At 36.1% G+C, this 17,479-nt stretch overlaps 1 protein-coding gene across 2 annotated transcripts in view; it reads right to left on the bottom strand.

Annotated features, from left to right (window-relative positions):
• DACH2 (dachshund family transcription factor 2) overlaps positions 1-15,556 on the bottom strand; it is a gene marked incomplete at its 5' end in the record, with an annotated part of 679,019 nt that extends 663,463 nt beyond the window's left edge. The window contains one exon of one of the 2 annotated variants that reach the window (XM_082610726.1): positions 15,042-15,556. In XM_082610726.1, coding sequence (XP_082466852.1) covers positions 15,042-15,556 — 515 coding nt within the window. The remainder of the gene's footprint in view (positions 1-15,041) is intronic. The other variant, XM_082610727.1, reaches the window with a different exon arrangement.
• Positions 15,557-17,479: the final 1,923 nt, after the last annotated feature.

The raw sequence follows: 17,479 nt of genomic DNA, 5'->3' as shown, positions 1-17,479 counted from the left end.
TTCTTATTAAATCCAATTATTTGCATTCTTTGCATCAGGCTGATGCAGCTTTACATGGTGGAATTAAAACACACAGCCATAGTGACCATTCTGAATTTATGACCAAAAACCTCAATGGGCATTTAACGTTGCCTGGCAATCATACTAAACTTTAAGTAGCTTACTCTCCTACTCATAAAGATGGCTATTTTACATTTTCTCTTTCTCCTCAAATTTCCAAAACCTCCTTTCCAATCCTCATTCTTAACTAATGACTTGTTTCCCACTTCACTGAGCAAATTGAAACATTCAGAAGAGGACTCCCATGGAGTCCCAATACCAGTGCAACCAGTATCTACACCATCTGTTAATGGAAATGCACTAACCTTGCTCCTACCTAAAGCCAACACCTCTGCTTGTGCACTAGATCCTATCTGCTATCTCCTATTCAAGAATATCACTTCAGCAATACTCCTCTCTTTTGTACAACATCATTTTTTAAATTTCTACTGGATTATTCCTAATAGCACATGCTATAACCTCTTGATCCATTCCCCCTACTCTCAAGCTACTCCCTCCCACCTCCAGTTGTTTGCTCTCTTTGCAGCAAATCCCTGGAAAGAGTTGTCTATACTCTCTCTATTTCATCTCCTCCTAATAATCTCTTGTTTTGTTTTGTTTTGTTTTGTTTTGTTTTTGCGGTACGCGGGCCTCTCACTGTTGTGGCCTCTCCCGTTGCGGAGCACAGGCTCCGGACACACAGGCTCAGCGGCCATGGCTCACGGGCCCAGCCACTCCGTGGCATGTGGGATCCTCCCGGACCGGAGCACGAACCCGCGTCCCCTGCATCGGCAGGCGGACTCTCAACCACTGCGCCACCAGGGAAGCCCTAATAATCTCTCTTAAATACGTCACTCAGACTTTTCATTCTTACTATTCTGCCCAAACTACTCTCATAAAGCTCACCAATGACTGCAATTGCCATATCCAGTGACCAATGTTCAGCCCTCATGGTTTTTAGCTTATTAGCAGCATTTGATATAGTTGATCACTGCCTCCTTTTTGATACATTTTCTATTCTTAGCTTTCGGGACACCATTCTCTCTTGGTTTTCCTCCTACCTCCTTGCATGTTCCTTCTCAGGCTTTTGTTGATTCCTCCTCTTTTCCCTATTCTCTTTATGTTGGTGAGCCCAGAACTCAGTCCTTGAAACTCTCCTTTTTTCTATTTACAGTCACTCCTCTCCAAAATTTATATTTCCTGCTCAGGTATATCTTTCAAACACCAGACTTACATCCAATGACTACATCTTTGCTGAAAAGGCTAAAATGTATCTAAAAACTAACACGTATAACATTGAACTCCTGAACTTTCTCCCCAAACCTGCTCCACCTACAGCCTTCCCCTTCACAAATGATGGAAAATGCATCCTTCCAGTTGCTCACACCAAAATCTTGGAGTTTTCTGTGACTCTTTTCTTTCTCTCATACTCAGTATCTAGTCCATCAGGAAGTTCTATGGGTTTTATTTTCAAAACTCACCCAGAATCTGACCAATTCTTACTATCTCTACTCTACCACAATGGTCTAAACCACCACCATCTCTCTCCTTGTTCACTGCAGTAGCATCTTAACTGCTTCTAACCTTGCCCGACTTGAAGCCTGTTCTCAACTTAGCAGCCAGAGTGATCCTTTAGAAACCTAGGTCAAATCATGTGATAGCTTTGCTCAAAACTCTGCAGTGACTCCCCATTTCATTCAAAGTCCTCAAAATGTCCTAAAAGGCCCTATATGACCCCCCAACATTACCACTGTGATCTTGTTCCTACTACTCTTCCCCTAGAAGCATTATAAGTTTCATATAACTATGGATGATGATGATTTAGTATTGAGTGAAAAAAGTCTATATGAGATTAAGTGACCCCCAGAAGTATCATGTTGTAAAGTGATCAGCCATCTGTTTATGAAAAATTTAGAAATTTCACAACAAAATTACAAAAATAGACTAAGGATTAGATTAAATGAACTAATGTATATGAAAGTACTATATAAACTATAAACCAGTATATACATGTAAAGTTTTTTTGTTTTGTTTTTTGTTTTTGTGGTATGCGGGCCTCTCACTGTTGTGGCCTCTCCTGTTGCGGAGCACAGGCTCTGGAAGCACAGGCTCAGTGGCCATGGCTCACGGGCCTAGCCACTCCACGGCATGTGGGATCTTCCCGGACCGGGGCACGAACCCGTGTCCCCTGCTTCGGCAGGAGGACTCTCAACCACTGCGCCACCAGGGAAGCCCTACATGTAAAGTTTTTTTTACTATTACACCTAGCTAGTAATTTTAAACTTCCAGATATATTTTCAGGCAGAAAGCATGAAGGAAATATTTAAACTTTACTGTACGTATTAAATACAAAAATGACAAAAATGCCACTTTGATGTTCTTTAATTCAAATTTTAATGTTCATTAAACAATCTTGAATGCAGTGGTTCAAATTACTCCCTAAAATGCAAACTTAGTTACTATTGAATACAATAAAAACTTCACACACATACCCAAAGGCAAAATGTAACCCTTTTTAAAACATTCATACTCAACATGTGTTTCAAAAATGTGCTACTATGGCAAGCTAGAATCAGGCTAACAGACCAGTAATAGTAAGGCAACTTACAGAAGAAGTATAAATGGACACTGCATAAAACATTTTAAAAATTAATGTAACATTTACTAGTGTAGTAAAGGAATATTATTTTAGTGACAACACATATGCAAATGTTCTATTATGGTTTCAAATGCTACCATCTCACCGCAAATGGAATAACATTTTACCTTTAGTGTTTTTTATCTTTACTTATAGCTAATATTTTTATCCTTTCTGTTCCTGCTCATGAATCTGCTTAAACTAACTGCTAAAATAAAATGAATGCAATTAAAAGAGATCATTCAACAGCGCTACGGAAAGGACTTCATCAGTCTACATTATGCTGCCTTCCTCTAATCTATCATCTAGTTCGTAGTCCATTCAATATTTCCATGAGAAATATTTTCTCATCAAGTTTTCTTCACCCTTATTTAACTTCATTCCGTTGTCCATGCACAAATGGAGCTACATCAATGCTAACATGACCCAAATTAGAGTCCTCCTATCTTTAAAATCAAGAACCTTCCTAATTGGACAGAAAACTTTAAATTATTGAGCTCCACTGCCGCTTCTTTGATGGGCACTTTTACATTTTTCCCACTAATACAGAAAAAGATCTAAAAAGCGGAATTTCTTGAGTTGTATTTACATTTAAAAACTGAGAGTCCCTGCGGGGGAAAAAAACAAAACAATACGCAGAAGAGCAGTCATTCAATTCAATGGAACTAAACTACAAAGAATAAGAAAAGCTTTATACTGGGAGAATGGGGATTATGTAAACATCATACAACCTGATGAGAAAGAACATGCCCCTAAAATAGTAAAAACCTGTCAGTCTTATAGTATGTCGAGGACACATCCAAAACAACTGGAAGTGCAAGAAAGCAGCTATGCCAAATGTACTTGCATCAATTAAGCTCTGGAGCAGTTACTACCCTCTTCAGAGATCACAGTGTTCAACATGTGCCCATCGTCAAAATGCCCACTCTTGCAAGACATAATCAGCATCAAGACTATAATGTTCCATTTTTTAAACTGCAAGTGGAATATCGATTAAGTATCCCAATCATGAACACTTCACAAAAATCTGATTTAGTGCTATACTTATCAATGTGTTTTAACCCAAAAGCCATGATTCCTCTGATGTGAACGAATGTTTATTTAACTTATGGAAGATGGTTATTTAGGGGTCCTAAGTACAGGAAAGCATGTTAAAGTCAACAACTGGACTCATGCAGTTTGCCAGGTTTTGATCTGCTAATAGCTATAATGAGTACTGTATCCATTAAGTGGATAAGTCTTTCCCTAGACAACATAAGAAAAAATTCAAGCAAAATATACTAATTTAGTTAAGTGCTAACTAACATGATACAGTACACAGCTGTTAGCTATGACAAATAAGCTCTATGTCTGCTTATGCTTTGTTCACTTCAGATGTTTTCTACACGAAGCATTTAATTTCAGATTTAGTTCAACCTTAGCATGTTTCTTGGCTATCTCTCCTTCCCACCAGTGCATATTTATAAAATGTAAATACAATTTAATAGTAGAATAAAGTAAGCAAAATATATTTAGACAGGTAAAGGTACCATAAACATTTTCTAACGTACTGCAAAGCCTAATTAATGTTATTTTAATTTTCCACGATTTTACTATTCCTTGCATAAATGTAGGTTAGTTGAAAGTTAACCATGTAATAATAAAACTCTACCTAGGTAATCTGGAGATGAGACAAAAAAGAATTTGGATAGTTCTTAAGATCACTACTCTCCCCTTGAAAAGTAGCCTTGTACAGACTAATAGCAGGAACTTATTTAATATTTGTTGAAGTGACAAATGGGGTGAATTGGAAATATACAATAGATACATATTATATATACGTATACACACACGATACACACGTGTGTGTGTGTGTGTGTGTGTTCAAACTGAATATTCTAACTGGCTTATAAAATGAGACCAAAAATTTGTGTTCAATGCATAAAATGTACTATGCAGTAAATTTCTTTGTATGAATGAATTCCCCTTTTGTCTTCCTCAAATAAAAACCTAGATAGTACTCGTAAACTTTTTTACAAAATACATTTAGAAGTTTAACAGATCATATTCTATTTTCAAGGCAGCAAATTTAACATTAACATTAAACATTTAATTATACATGTTTGCAAGTGATCTTATTTTCCAGAGTTATGTATGCTTAAATGTAAAACATGTAAGGGTCAATGTATTCTGCACAAATAAAAACAAATAACTTTTTCTCATCTGTGTTTTAATTTTTGGCACATAATATTGTATAGCACTATAACCAAAGCAAATCAAGCTTGAGGATCTATTTAAAACTCTAACATAAATGAAAGCAAGCTTTTTTACATGGGGAAAAAAACACATGTTTTTCTAATCCATAGTTGCACATTCTATTACAAAAGCATATGTCTCATAGAATGACTAATTTTATCAATTTTTAAGGACTCATATTCCTTGTAACAAATATATGTCAGAGAAAAGATATTAAAGTCAATTAACTACAGCCATTCTTAAGTGGAAATACCTGTTTTATTCCAAGCTCCTCTTGATGTATATTTTATTTATAACCTAAGTAATTCCCTACATTCATAAAACTAAAATATTTTATATATCAATAACTGACTATTTTTAGTTGGACCTTTCTGGTATAATTCTAAAGACAAAAAAATCTAGTGTTTACTGATATAACATAAGAGGCAGATATGAGAAAGGAAATTTAAGAATTATTCAACACTGGATAAGGCAAAAATTTGTAATCTCAAAGATTTCACAATTTAACAAATATAAAAGGGGGGATATAAAATATAAAATATATAAAATATAAAAGCTAAAGACAGCATGATTCTAGAATGTAAGCTCCATGAGAGAAGAGACTGCTTTGTTCACTCTCTTCACCCAGAACAAACACTGCCTGGCACCACAGAATATACTCTATACACACACACACACACACATAATTATGACAAATCTAATCATGAGAGATCAAAATTATTGTAAAGAAGTTTTTGTTTTATTTAAATTCTAATAATTAAGTGGATAGAATGAATTTTCCAAAAGTTTACAGATTAAAGACAATATTGCAATGAAGACACTCACTAGGATCTAACTTATGTCCTCCAGAGAACTATTTCAGGTGAGCTCCTCTTGAGTTTTTATAATTAAAGTAGCTTGGATTGAATTCAAGAGGGGAACCATATCATAAAGCATCTCACCCTATTGTCTGTAGTATTATATAGAGCAAGTCTTCAGTGCCTGAATGTTTATTATCCTTTCAGAAGGATCAAGGCCTAATATATATATATATATATATATATATATATATATATATATATATATATATATATATATATATATATAATAACATTTTATGGATGGTCACATTAAAATTTTTATATAATTTCTGTGAATATGGTGTGCGTTAATATGGCATTAAACTCAATTTTCTTAAAATAGGTACTGTGTAAATAGCACCTATGTATCCCACTATCAAAATCCATTAAGAGATAGTATAGTCTTACATGATAATTAAGTATGCATTTTAAAAACTGTTTTTACTTCAATAAAGCAGGGAGTCTCACAATTGATACATAATGTAGATAATGCATTAACAAATATAATAATAAAATAAATTTATCCAAATATTATTTCTGATGATATTACTATACTTCTTAGGCAAACAATTGAGAGACAGACTTCTTACAAAATAACTAAAAGCTCAGAATCTAACATATTGCTGTAAGCTATAATGGTTATAACTGTTAATCCAATACACCTTTTATACAAACCCATAAACACATGAGTGGAAAAATAGCACAGATGTTCATCTCTAATGCAATTTCCATTCAATTTCCTAAGTGTGGTCCCTGTGTGCAAACTAGCTTAACATTATGTTTAGCTTGCAAATTCTTTTAATAAATAATGAATGCGATAAAACCAGGAGATCAATGGCAAGCTGAGAAATCTTTAAAAAAAAAAGTCTTTTGTGTTCAGGCTGTTGCCCATTTCAAACTTTAATCCAGAAACAGATCAATATTACTTTTTTTTCTTTTTAACCCATCACATAAATAGCAGATAGACTAAATGTAGCCTAAATGCTGTTAGCAGCTAGCAGTTGCCAGCAACCTGATAAGATCATTGGACACAATTGCAACTGAATGTTTTATACCTTAACATACACACTACATTTCACACTATTAACCTGTTTAAAAATAAAAAGGTTATAGAGCAATAAAAATACTGTGGTTCATTATTTTTTAAACTTTCCTGTACTATATATTTTTCCAGTAGTATAATCACAAAGTTTTCACCACTATTTGCTCTAATAAACTAAATAATTGTAATGGGTCAAAATAGTACATGCGTAAGAATAGTTTCAACCTCAGGGGTCCTAGATGAAAGGAAATGTTACTCTTCAAAATTAATTACACCAGAACAAACTAAGCTATTCCTTTAAATGGGGGGGAATACTTCATGCAAATTTGTGTTGCAATTGGATGTGTCTTGAGATTATCCAAGAAAAAAGTAAATCATTATACTTAAGTATTTCTCTTTCTATTCACAAACTGTAGATAGAAGGAAGGAGAACCCTCTTCTTACTAACTCATTTTTCATAAACGTGCATTCACTGTTTGAAAAAAGATCAAGTCAACTGCCTGGTTTAATGCTGACATCAAGTAGTATAAATCTAAATAGTTGAGAATCATTTTATGATAGTAGGCTTGTTTTATTTATTAATTTTTGCCTATTAATAATATTAGAACACCTCCTATGGGTTTTCACTTAAAAAATCAAGAAGTCACACTTTCTTTAAAGATACATTTCACTTAAACATTCTAATTTCATGTAATAGATTTTGATAGCTTTATATGTATATTTGTGAAAATTTTATGGCATGATTACAAATGGTTTTATAATGGAATTAAAATTTTAGGATGAGTGTCTTTTTATAATTGTATACTTTACATAACTACTTCTTAGCTTTTTTTTTAAAGCACAGCAATTTGTGTAAAGAATTCTGATGAGAGGAATAAATGTGTGTGTGTGTGTCCATGATTGTATTCATTTAACAAATGTGAATTAGGTGTCTAATATGTATACAATATCAGGCTTACTAAAGTTTTACAGTGAATATTACTGAAGTTAAAGATAACTCCTCAGAAATTATTATTACAAATCCAAGGTTTTGTTTTATGTAAAAAATTCAGTTTTATTTTAGGGATATCATTACAGGTAGCGATAAATATATCAGTTTGCTCTTTAGCTATATTATATCCAATTTTGCATAAAACAATGTATATTACATCTTATAATCACATTCTCAGTAGAATAATTTCACCAATTCTAATATATAAATTTATCTTTAAAGAAGGATGTGGCAAGATCTCACCATGAAGACATTCCCATGCTTTAAGCAAAATTTGAAAAAAAAAAGTTAACTCTTGTCCATAACTTACTGAACTTCATTAGAAACTTCTTTTTAAACTATACTGTAGATCATAGCATGAATCTTAAGCTTCCAAGATTAGCCTAACACTGGAGATAAAAATGTCCTGAAGAATTTGAGACCTCAATGGTATCAGTTAACAATGTTTCCTGTTTTCCTATTCTAATAAAGCTAACAGTAAAATTATGATGAAAGAATACTGTAAAGGCCTGCAAAGAGGAACTACCTCTGAAAGCTGATTTTTAAAAATATATATTCTCCAGAAAGTTAAACAAGAGAAAAACTGAATATCTTTTTTAAAATCTGTATTTTCAAACATCAGAGATTAACTAAAAAGTTATAACACTGACAACATTAAACTCAAAATACTTCACAACAATTAACAGAATTGTTTCTCTCCAAAAACCAAGGCAATGATGCCATGGATGAAAGGAAACAAAGTATGATAGTGACGATATTTAATGCAGGTAGGTAATAAATTTCACTAGAGTTATAGAAGTTCCTTTTGGAGTGCATATGTTTTTCTATAGTCTAAGAAATTAAATTATAAAAGTAGCACTTACAGTTATTGAATGATTTGTAATTTACAAATAATTACCCAAAATATAATAGTTGAGACATACTAAAATGAAATAAACTTTTCTAAGATTTTCAGCACTGCAAAGTGAGGAAATGATAAATACACAATGCACAGGCTGTCTCCTTCTTACTAAAAAGAAATATTAAATCCTGAAGGAGTCCTAAATCCCTTGGTAAGAGTATATTGCAGCTGCATTAAGCCAACAAGAAGCTTATTAGTAAGGATTTAAAAACTAACACCCTTCTGTAATCAATTTGGATACAGCATTATTCTATTTATAGTGACACTTTCAATGTGTCCCAATCATATATTACTTATTCTCATTTTTCCTACCATGATTACATATTAATGTGGAGGCACTATTAAGCAGCTACACTATATTTAGCTTTTAAGATACTGATTTCCACCATTTTGGAAGAGTTAACATAGCATGAAAATTAAGAATCTTTCCCATGAAGAAACGTATGATTGGTTTGTTATTTTTCTCTGATTCCTAAATAAAATAAAATAAATTTAGTTGTTCTAGCAGAAAATGGAAAAAAGGATGCAGCCACTTTAAAAGCTTCAGTCTCTTTGACATTGCTGGCAGTGTATGGGAACATTAATGCATCTGTCATGATAACAAGCTAAGAATAACATCTAGACATCAAACCGAGCAGAGAATCCATCTGAAGTGATTCATTCAGATCTGTCTCATTGATTTATTAAACACAGGGCAACATCTGCAGCCTCACAGAGCTGCTTGGTGAAATTAATGCAAGATCAATTCAAATGGAAAAAAGTGTAAAAGAGATAAATCAAAACACAATTTGCATGCAGTTCCACAATCAGGCTTATTGGGTGCAAATGCTCGATTTCCCTTCCAAAGCAAATGTGTTTAAATGTTGTTTTATCTTTTTAGAATTGTGTGATGTGAAGTGACAGTGAAGAGTTTTGCAGGTTGAGATGGTGAAAGGGAAGAAAAGGAGGAAAAAAATGCTACCAAAGACCTTTTGAATATGCAACAAGAATATCATTAATACCTAATTGTTTTCCTTTTGGGGAAAGGTTTGATGTCCTTTCTCTGAAAACATGATCTTTTCAGTTTTTGTCAATTAGGGCAGTTTTAATGTATATTTGAGATGTATAGAGTGGATCTATCTAAATCAGTTGTTTCTTGAAATGCACCAGATAAAGTGCCACTGGAGATATAGATTGCCAACTGAAATATAATATATTATGATTAGGATTTCTCACAATTACATTTGCCAGCTGGAAGCACTTTTAAAACATCTAGAGATTTCATTAAGACAAAATAAGGTTACTTAAGAAAGCAGCAAACAATTCAGACTTGATATTTTATACAGTTATTTGGGATTTCCTGTATGAAACCATCTAAAACATCAGTGTCTGAAGACCATCACTTCCTAATTATTTATTGGCATTCATGTACTATACACTGAGGTTAATATCATATATAAATATCCAAAGATATTCTCCATGATACCATGCATCATTTCTTTAATATAATATCCCTCACCCAATAATGAGTGTTTGGGACAAATATGAAATCCAGCTAAAGTATTAGATAAATACAAATATTGTTGGTTATACAGAAGTGTGCATTTAAAATGAATGTGCATGTGGAAGTTCTGTGCACTGGCACATGACTAGATTGCTTTAATTATAATCTTGACATCATTCTCTAATAAAAGACAGTGCATTGTTGACTATGTGACTACTTTTAACAGACATGACTATCCCCTCATTATCCCATGAATTAAAATGTCTGCATTTATTGCCCAGATTAATTTCTAAAACCTTTTATCATTTCCGAAAATGTAAGTCATACAAAATATTAGCCCAGGAAAGTGATGCAAGTTCTTCAAAAATTTGATTTTGCTTAACTTTACTATGAATGAAAACATCAATTTTCAAAGTAAATTGTTATTCTTTATGGATTATGAACTATATTCATCAAGTGTGAATACAAAGCCAAACTCATTGAATGCTTAAAATAATCATATTTCTAGTACTTGAAAGCAGTAGTTTTAAACTGTTGTAAAAGTCAGTATAAGTCACATAAAGTTATTCTAATGTGGAAGCCCATTTATGTTCTGTTCACACAGTCAAAATAACAGTAAACCACAACTGGATCATTTAAATTTTTACTTAAAAAATGAACTTTATTAATTTGAATATATATTGAATCATGTCTCTAAATGCATTAAAATGTTTTCTTAATCATACATTCTTGTTTCTTTAAGCATCCATTTAACTATATGTAAATGACTGAATAACATTTAATCAGCTGGTCCTCAAATGAAATTAAATGTTGATCATGAAATCTGACAATGTAACTCTTATATACATAGGTAGATAAAGAGAGATAACACTAAAATGTATTGGCTGATTTTTCACATTTACTGAATACCAATTTTTAATTTAATATTTTACTTCCACATTAAACTTTGAAGAATTTAGTAAGGAAAATCCATTGCATAAGAGTGAGATTTTTAGACATTTGCTTTCTGACCTGCCTGCATTCTCTGATATTAAAACTCCAAGTTCTCTTGGACAAGAAGTAGAAAAAATAATCACGGTGCTTTATCTGCAAAAACAAGGTAACAATTTTTCCTATTTGGTTTGGGTCTTTTTATCATTTCTTAATAACCATCAAAATAATATTTTTTACAATTAATTTCTGAAGCTAAAGGGTATCAAGGAAAAATACTTATATAGCCCTCTGCAACTGCAGTGATGTAAAGCTTGACTTATTTAATAGAACAATGAATAGTCAAGAGTTTTAGTCTTTCTATTCTCTAGTAGCTGAGGCAGGTATTATTTTCCAACTTCTTTTCTGGGAAGACAACTTTGAGTATTTTGATAATTAGCTAATAAAAGTAGTTAATGTAAGGCACTGACTGAGTTCTTTTTGTGGCTTTCAGTACTGTCAAAGAAACAATCATATATGTATTTTACTCATTCATTTTTCTTCAGCGTGCATTAATAAAAACGTGCCCTGAGCTAAATCAAAGTGTCACTTAGTGGCAATACCTTAAGGTCTTTGAAAATGACCAATTTGAAAATGGTCTATTTTGTGTGTTCTGGAATAGTGTAGGAAGCATTTCAAATTAAAATACCCTAAATCAGGACTTATACTCTTCCCCAGTTATCTGACAGAGAGGGGGAGAAATGTTTGTTATGTAGGAAAAGAAAATTGCCAATGACACCATTACAAATAGGCCTTCCATTCTACAATACACTATGGAAATTTATCCATCAGGACATGAAGATAAATCTCTTTTCTCAAATAAGAATAGTATGTAGGAGTTTCCACTCGGACTTTTTCCTTGCACTTTTCCCCCTTTTAGCTTAAAGTGTTAGGAAGTCATGAGTCCTGCAAGACAATCCTCTTTAGCCAAGTCTCCACTGGTACTTCGCTCATCTTCTTTGGGCATCTCTATAAGCTCTTCTGATCCATCTTTCACTCCCTCTCATGGCATCATTCTGCTCATATCCTACATCTCTTTTCTCTTACTGGCTCTGTGGCTCATCTACCATATTTTGTCTCTCTTGGGCCTCATTCCTATTTACAGCCCTCATCTTTCTTTACACTGAATAGAAAAGTCATAGAAATAATGTTTACTTAAACACTAATTTCACAATTTTATAAAATCATTCAGATGTTGGGAATGATTTAAAGTACACAGATCTGTAAGTAATGTTACCTCAAGTCATAAGGCATTCATTACAAGCATTATCATATTTTGTAGTTTTTTAACTATGTGATGATGAGGGCGTTTTGCAACAAAATTTGGTAATGTTAATTAGTTTTTTTCCAGAAATTGTGAGGGTTTGTTTACTACCTAGAAACTGCAATATAGATGTTTCTAGTAGTTTTCCTCATCTTTATTTATAGATTGAATTCATAGAATATATTTCATAAATTTTTACAGTTATATATTGCAACACTTGTAACACAATTATAGAAAATGCATGCAGTAAATACTCATAAAGAAAAAAATTGCCATAGGAAGCACTTGCATCATATCTCATATATATTTATTCTTACATTTTTAATATTTCTCTATCACCTTTATATGTGCACATACACAAAAGCAATCTAAACTCCAAAAAAAGTTGGCATTGTAAATGCTGTGATAAGGATTAAATAAAACTTAACTGAATAAAAATAATAACCTAAAAACACATCATATAACAGGGTCCAAAAATAGTATAAGAACACTTGCCTCTGGATACAGAGAAATTTGTCATTTTTGCCTTCAGTAAGTAGCTCTAATAAAAATTAAAGTTTCTATTTACAGAGGAAAGCATCAAAATCACATTAAAATACGAATCTTTTTTTTAATGAAAGTCATAGATTTTGCTCAAGGGTGTGTAAATTAATTATTAAAGAACGTAGAATTTCCTATGTGTAATCACTGTTCCTCTTTAAGAGTGGGCATTTGTAAGAGAGAGAGAAGAGGGAAGGGAGAAAGGAGGAGAAGGAGGAGAAAAAGAAGATAAAGAGGGAGGAGGAGGAGGAGGAGAAAAGATTAGGTTTTCAGGTCTGCGATTGTTTAAATCTTTTCAAATGACAACAAATAAACTAGATGGCCCTCATCTGAAATCTCTCGTAACCCTCTGAGTTTGTGTATTAGTAGGGTGCTTTGTGGTCAAAATAAAATATCCTTTCTACTCTTAAAACCTATATTTGCTTATTTTATTGAGAGAGCAGTTATCCTTTGTGTTTTAAGGCCATCCATCTTCCTTAAGAAAATGTGATCTAATAAACCAGGTTTTTAAGCCCCAGATATGAATCAGGTAGGAGTTCTCATATGAACAGGTTTCTGTTTAATTGCTAGAACACAGGAGAACATTGCTCAAAGGGAAAAAAAGAAAAACAAAAGGTTGCCTTGTAAGTTCTGTACCATTATCTGATTGTAGCAGTCAGCAACAGTTTGTCTACAAGTTGCCAGTATACTTCAACTATACATAGTAATTTGGCTTTTACAACAGATGTGACAACTGAGTTAGTTTTGGTTCATAAACCCAGAGATCTTATGATCTAAAGTTGCACTGTAAGAAAGTCTACCTCTTCAGAAGTTTTCTGCAAAATGATCAACAGCAGTGCTATTTTACAACAAAACACTTTGCTCCCTTTAGCCTGGTGATGGTGGTTTAGTTTGTATGCTAATCACATCTGCCAAATGTGTACTTTCCTAACAGATATTAACAGACTGCAGATGGAATAAATACTAAGAAGACTAATTTACAGGTCTTAAAAAAATCAAATAATCTTCAATATAGTTTACTTTTCTTTTTTTTATAAAACTCAGAAACATTGAATAAAATTTGCTTATGGACATATGCAAATGTCTATTTGTTCTATAATGTACTTCTGAGCTGTGATATGAAGGAGGTACACTTACAACCAGAGAAGCTGGCCATCATCATTTATGGAATCCTCTCTTTGGGGGAATGGGATCCTTCCAACTGTTTGCCTGGGGGTAAAAGCTGAAAGCATCCTCTCTGGAAAACCTGCCAACTTTTACTCCGACCCCCAACCCGGTCCCAAACCCAGCGTTCATGCCCCACATTGCCCTCTGCAGATGACCCAAAGGGACGATCCCAGGAAAGTGACATCTGTCATCGTTCTTTAAAAAAAAAAAAAAAAAAAAAAAGGCTCCATCGACTTTCCTGTATCGTGTACGGGGAAGCTTTGCGCAGCAGGCGTGAGCACTTGTCCTCACGCTCTCTCTCTCTCTCTCTCTCTCTCTCTCTCTCTGTCTCTCTCTCACACGCACACACACACCCAGACACACACACACCATCGCCATCACCACCACCACACACCAACGCACTCTCACAACAAACACACAGGATGGGGAACGAATCACCCTCTGGGATGGATTCTAGACTTCCGACCCTCTGCATCCCCCAAATGCTGTGTTCTGGATTGCCAGCTTGGAGCCCAGTTTACAGCTCAGCCAGCCCACTCATCGAGAAAGCCCTTGGTGTCCGTGTTCAGGAGAAAAACCTATCCGACCCGTACGGCCACAAAAGAGCAAGAAAGAAAACAAAATAGAGAAATTAACAAATAACCACAAGCAGCCAGAAAGCCATGCAAGATATGGGAGAAAGGCTGGAAACTTTCAGTACAGGACCGCAAACTGAAGTTTGTGCGGGATTTTCTTAGACCCAAGCCCTGCCACTGAGCTCGGACTAGAAGGGACAGGCAATTAATGAGTCCTTCCAGTCCTCTTTCCCCACCGTCTTACACCGTAAAGAGTAGAGCAAGCTAGTTAATACTCACTCTCTACAAAGTTGGATGAGAATGAGACATGCAGAAGAGGGCAAAGCGGGAAGAGCGAGCCAAGAAACGAGTATCTCACCTGGCATTGGTGCAATCGGTGAACAAAGTTTCAAAGTCTTTCCTGGTGATGAGTTTGCAGCGGTTGACCCCGGGCTGGATGGCCCCCAGCCCGCGGAGGATCCGGACCTGCTCGACAGTACACACCACCGGAGATATGTCCAGTCTCTTCAGCTTGGTGTACACTGTATGCAACCCTCCCACCAGGTGCTTGAGAAAGAGATCAAAGACTTGCGGCAGGCAGATCAGTTCCTGGCCGTCCATCAGGAACGAAGCTACCTTCACCCCATGCATGTCGACCATCCTGCACTCGTTGGTGTTGGTGTTGCCGCTGCCTCCGCTAGCACTACCGACCCCGCCACCCCCCGCGCTGCCGCTGTGGTTATTAGCCATGAAACTGTTGATCATATTGGGGGTGAGACGAGGAGGCTCTCCAGGAGTCGAGTACAGGGGTTCGGCCCGAAATAAGCCCCCCGCGACGCCTGTGCCGCTGGAAGTTGCAGAGATCACCGGAGGTGCGGAGACGGCCATGGTCATTCAGTCTCAAATCGTTGGTCTTCAGGCCTTCGCTTTCTTGCCCTGTCTCTTTTTGGTCTCCTCCTACTCTCTCCCTCACTCTCTCGCTCTCTCTCTGGCGCGCTTTCGCTTGCTCCCAACTGTTTGCAATTCTACAGTAGCTAAGCTCACGCTCACCCACCACCCAGCAAACCGTAGGCGGCCGAGACCAGTGGCGGTCCGAAACCCCACCCCCACCACACCCCCTCCCGAGACTGGCAGCGGCCCCCAGCCAATGGGTCCCAAGCCCTCGGCTCCCGAGCGCGCCGAATGGCTGCCGCCCACGAGGAGGTGGAGACTCCTGGCCTGCCTCCCGACTACCTGAGGCAGTTCAGGGCCAGCGGGTGAATGGGGATGGAGCCCGAGAAGGGGGCGGTGTGGTGCCTCTGCTTCATGCCTAGCAGTCTGACGAGAGAACGTCCAATTATTACGCAGAGCTCTCAAAGTGGCCTAGGATACGAACTCCTCCCCTCCGCGCCCCAAGGGTGTCGAGGTGGGAACACAAAGGGGGATTCCAGACTGTGCCTCGCCCCAATCTGCTGCCACCCCGCACCCGGGTTCAGTCGAGGAAAGAGAGGTGGCAGCTCCAATTCCATTTGCACATTGCTCCCAAACTCTGCGGGAGCTAAGAAATGGCTTCGCCCAGCTTCCAAGAGGATGAGTCCAGTGAGTTCAGAAGTAAACAGTCAGCTTTTCTCCAGCCCATCTAGTGCGCTTGGTGTAAGTTCTCCCACATCCAGTGCACAGAGGAACCAGCGTCCAATATCGCACTCAAATCACAGTCGCGGGTTGCTAACCCGCTCCTATGCACTGACAATCAGCAGGCACAGCGAGCCTGTGAACACTTTGGAAACAGGCAGATACTTGGTTTTTGGGTGGCGGACGGACGCCTCTTTTTACGGAACTTCCGCCGCTATCCTGGAACAGACTCGGCTTTCTGTGTCGCCATCCCTTAGTTTCAGGATTGCCCTGTCCCATCCTCGGCTAAAATTGATAAGAAAATTTCCCTTATGTCTCAAGACAGTCATTACAGAATATGAGAGAAGAGCCAGGGTTTGTGCTCTTTAATATTGCATTTTCTTCCCTCATCTGTGGGCTTGGATGGTTCAGTGATTAGAGCTCCACGTCCTGAAGTGTTGCTCAAGATTTCTCCTTCTCCACTTGTCAAGTGCCCTCAAATGCACTGTAAGAGCTCATAATAAGCAAAATGTCTAGGCAAGGTATATTCCAGGGAAAAGACATGGTCTTTTCCACACACCATATGGTGGTTAGATCACTAGCAAAGTTGTTTGAAGACTCCTTGTCGACCTTTCAATTCTTTGAGATCAAGGTATTTCCTTTCCTGTGCTCCTCTCCTCTAGAGGCTGTTATTCAGAAAGTGAAATCTATGCTTTTGTTTCCTTACAAAACGTTATCAATGATACAGCTAAGACAACGTCTCCAATACTCTTACAGAATGTAAATAATTTTAGCAACTTACTGAATTTTACTCAGATCTCCTTGTACTTAGCAGTATCAAAGAGTAGGAATAAGTGGGCGTTTTTTCCCCTCCCTTAGTAAGATATAAATGTCCTAAATTGGATTTTTCAGCCTCTCTCTTCAACATCTTTTCTCCTTTTATCATTTCATCAACCATGTAGTAAGAACTATCCTTTGAGTCACTTTAAAGTTTCAATTTTTAATTGTATGGAGTCAAAATGCTAAGAAGTTATGATGATAGTTGCTTTTAGAATAATGGTGAAAAGTGACTCTAACATAATAGACTGTAATGGGTGCAGCCACAAAAGGCATTGAATTGTTCTTTCTAGTTTGCTACTGTTGTGGAAAGAAAATAAGAAGGAACAAAAAAGGACAATTGATAAAAATTATCAGAAAGATTATCAGATTATTCTGAAAAGTAGAGAT

This window comes from Mesoplodon mirus (genome assembly GCF_964341445.2).
Source record: "Mesoplodon mirus genome assembly, chromosome: X".
Lineage (NCBI taxonomy): Eukaryota > Metazoa > Chordata > Mammalia > Artiodactyla > Ziphiidae > Mesoplodon > Mesoplodon mirus.
This window is presented reverse-complemented; position numbering and strand designations above follow the sequence as displayed.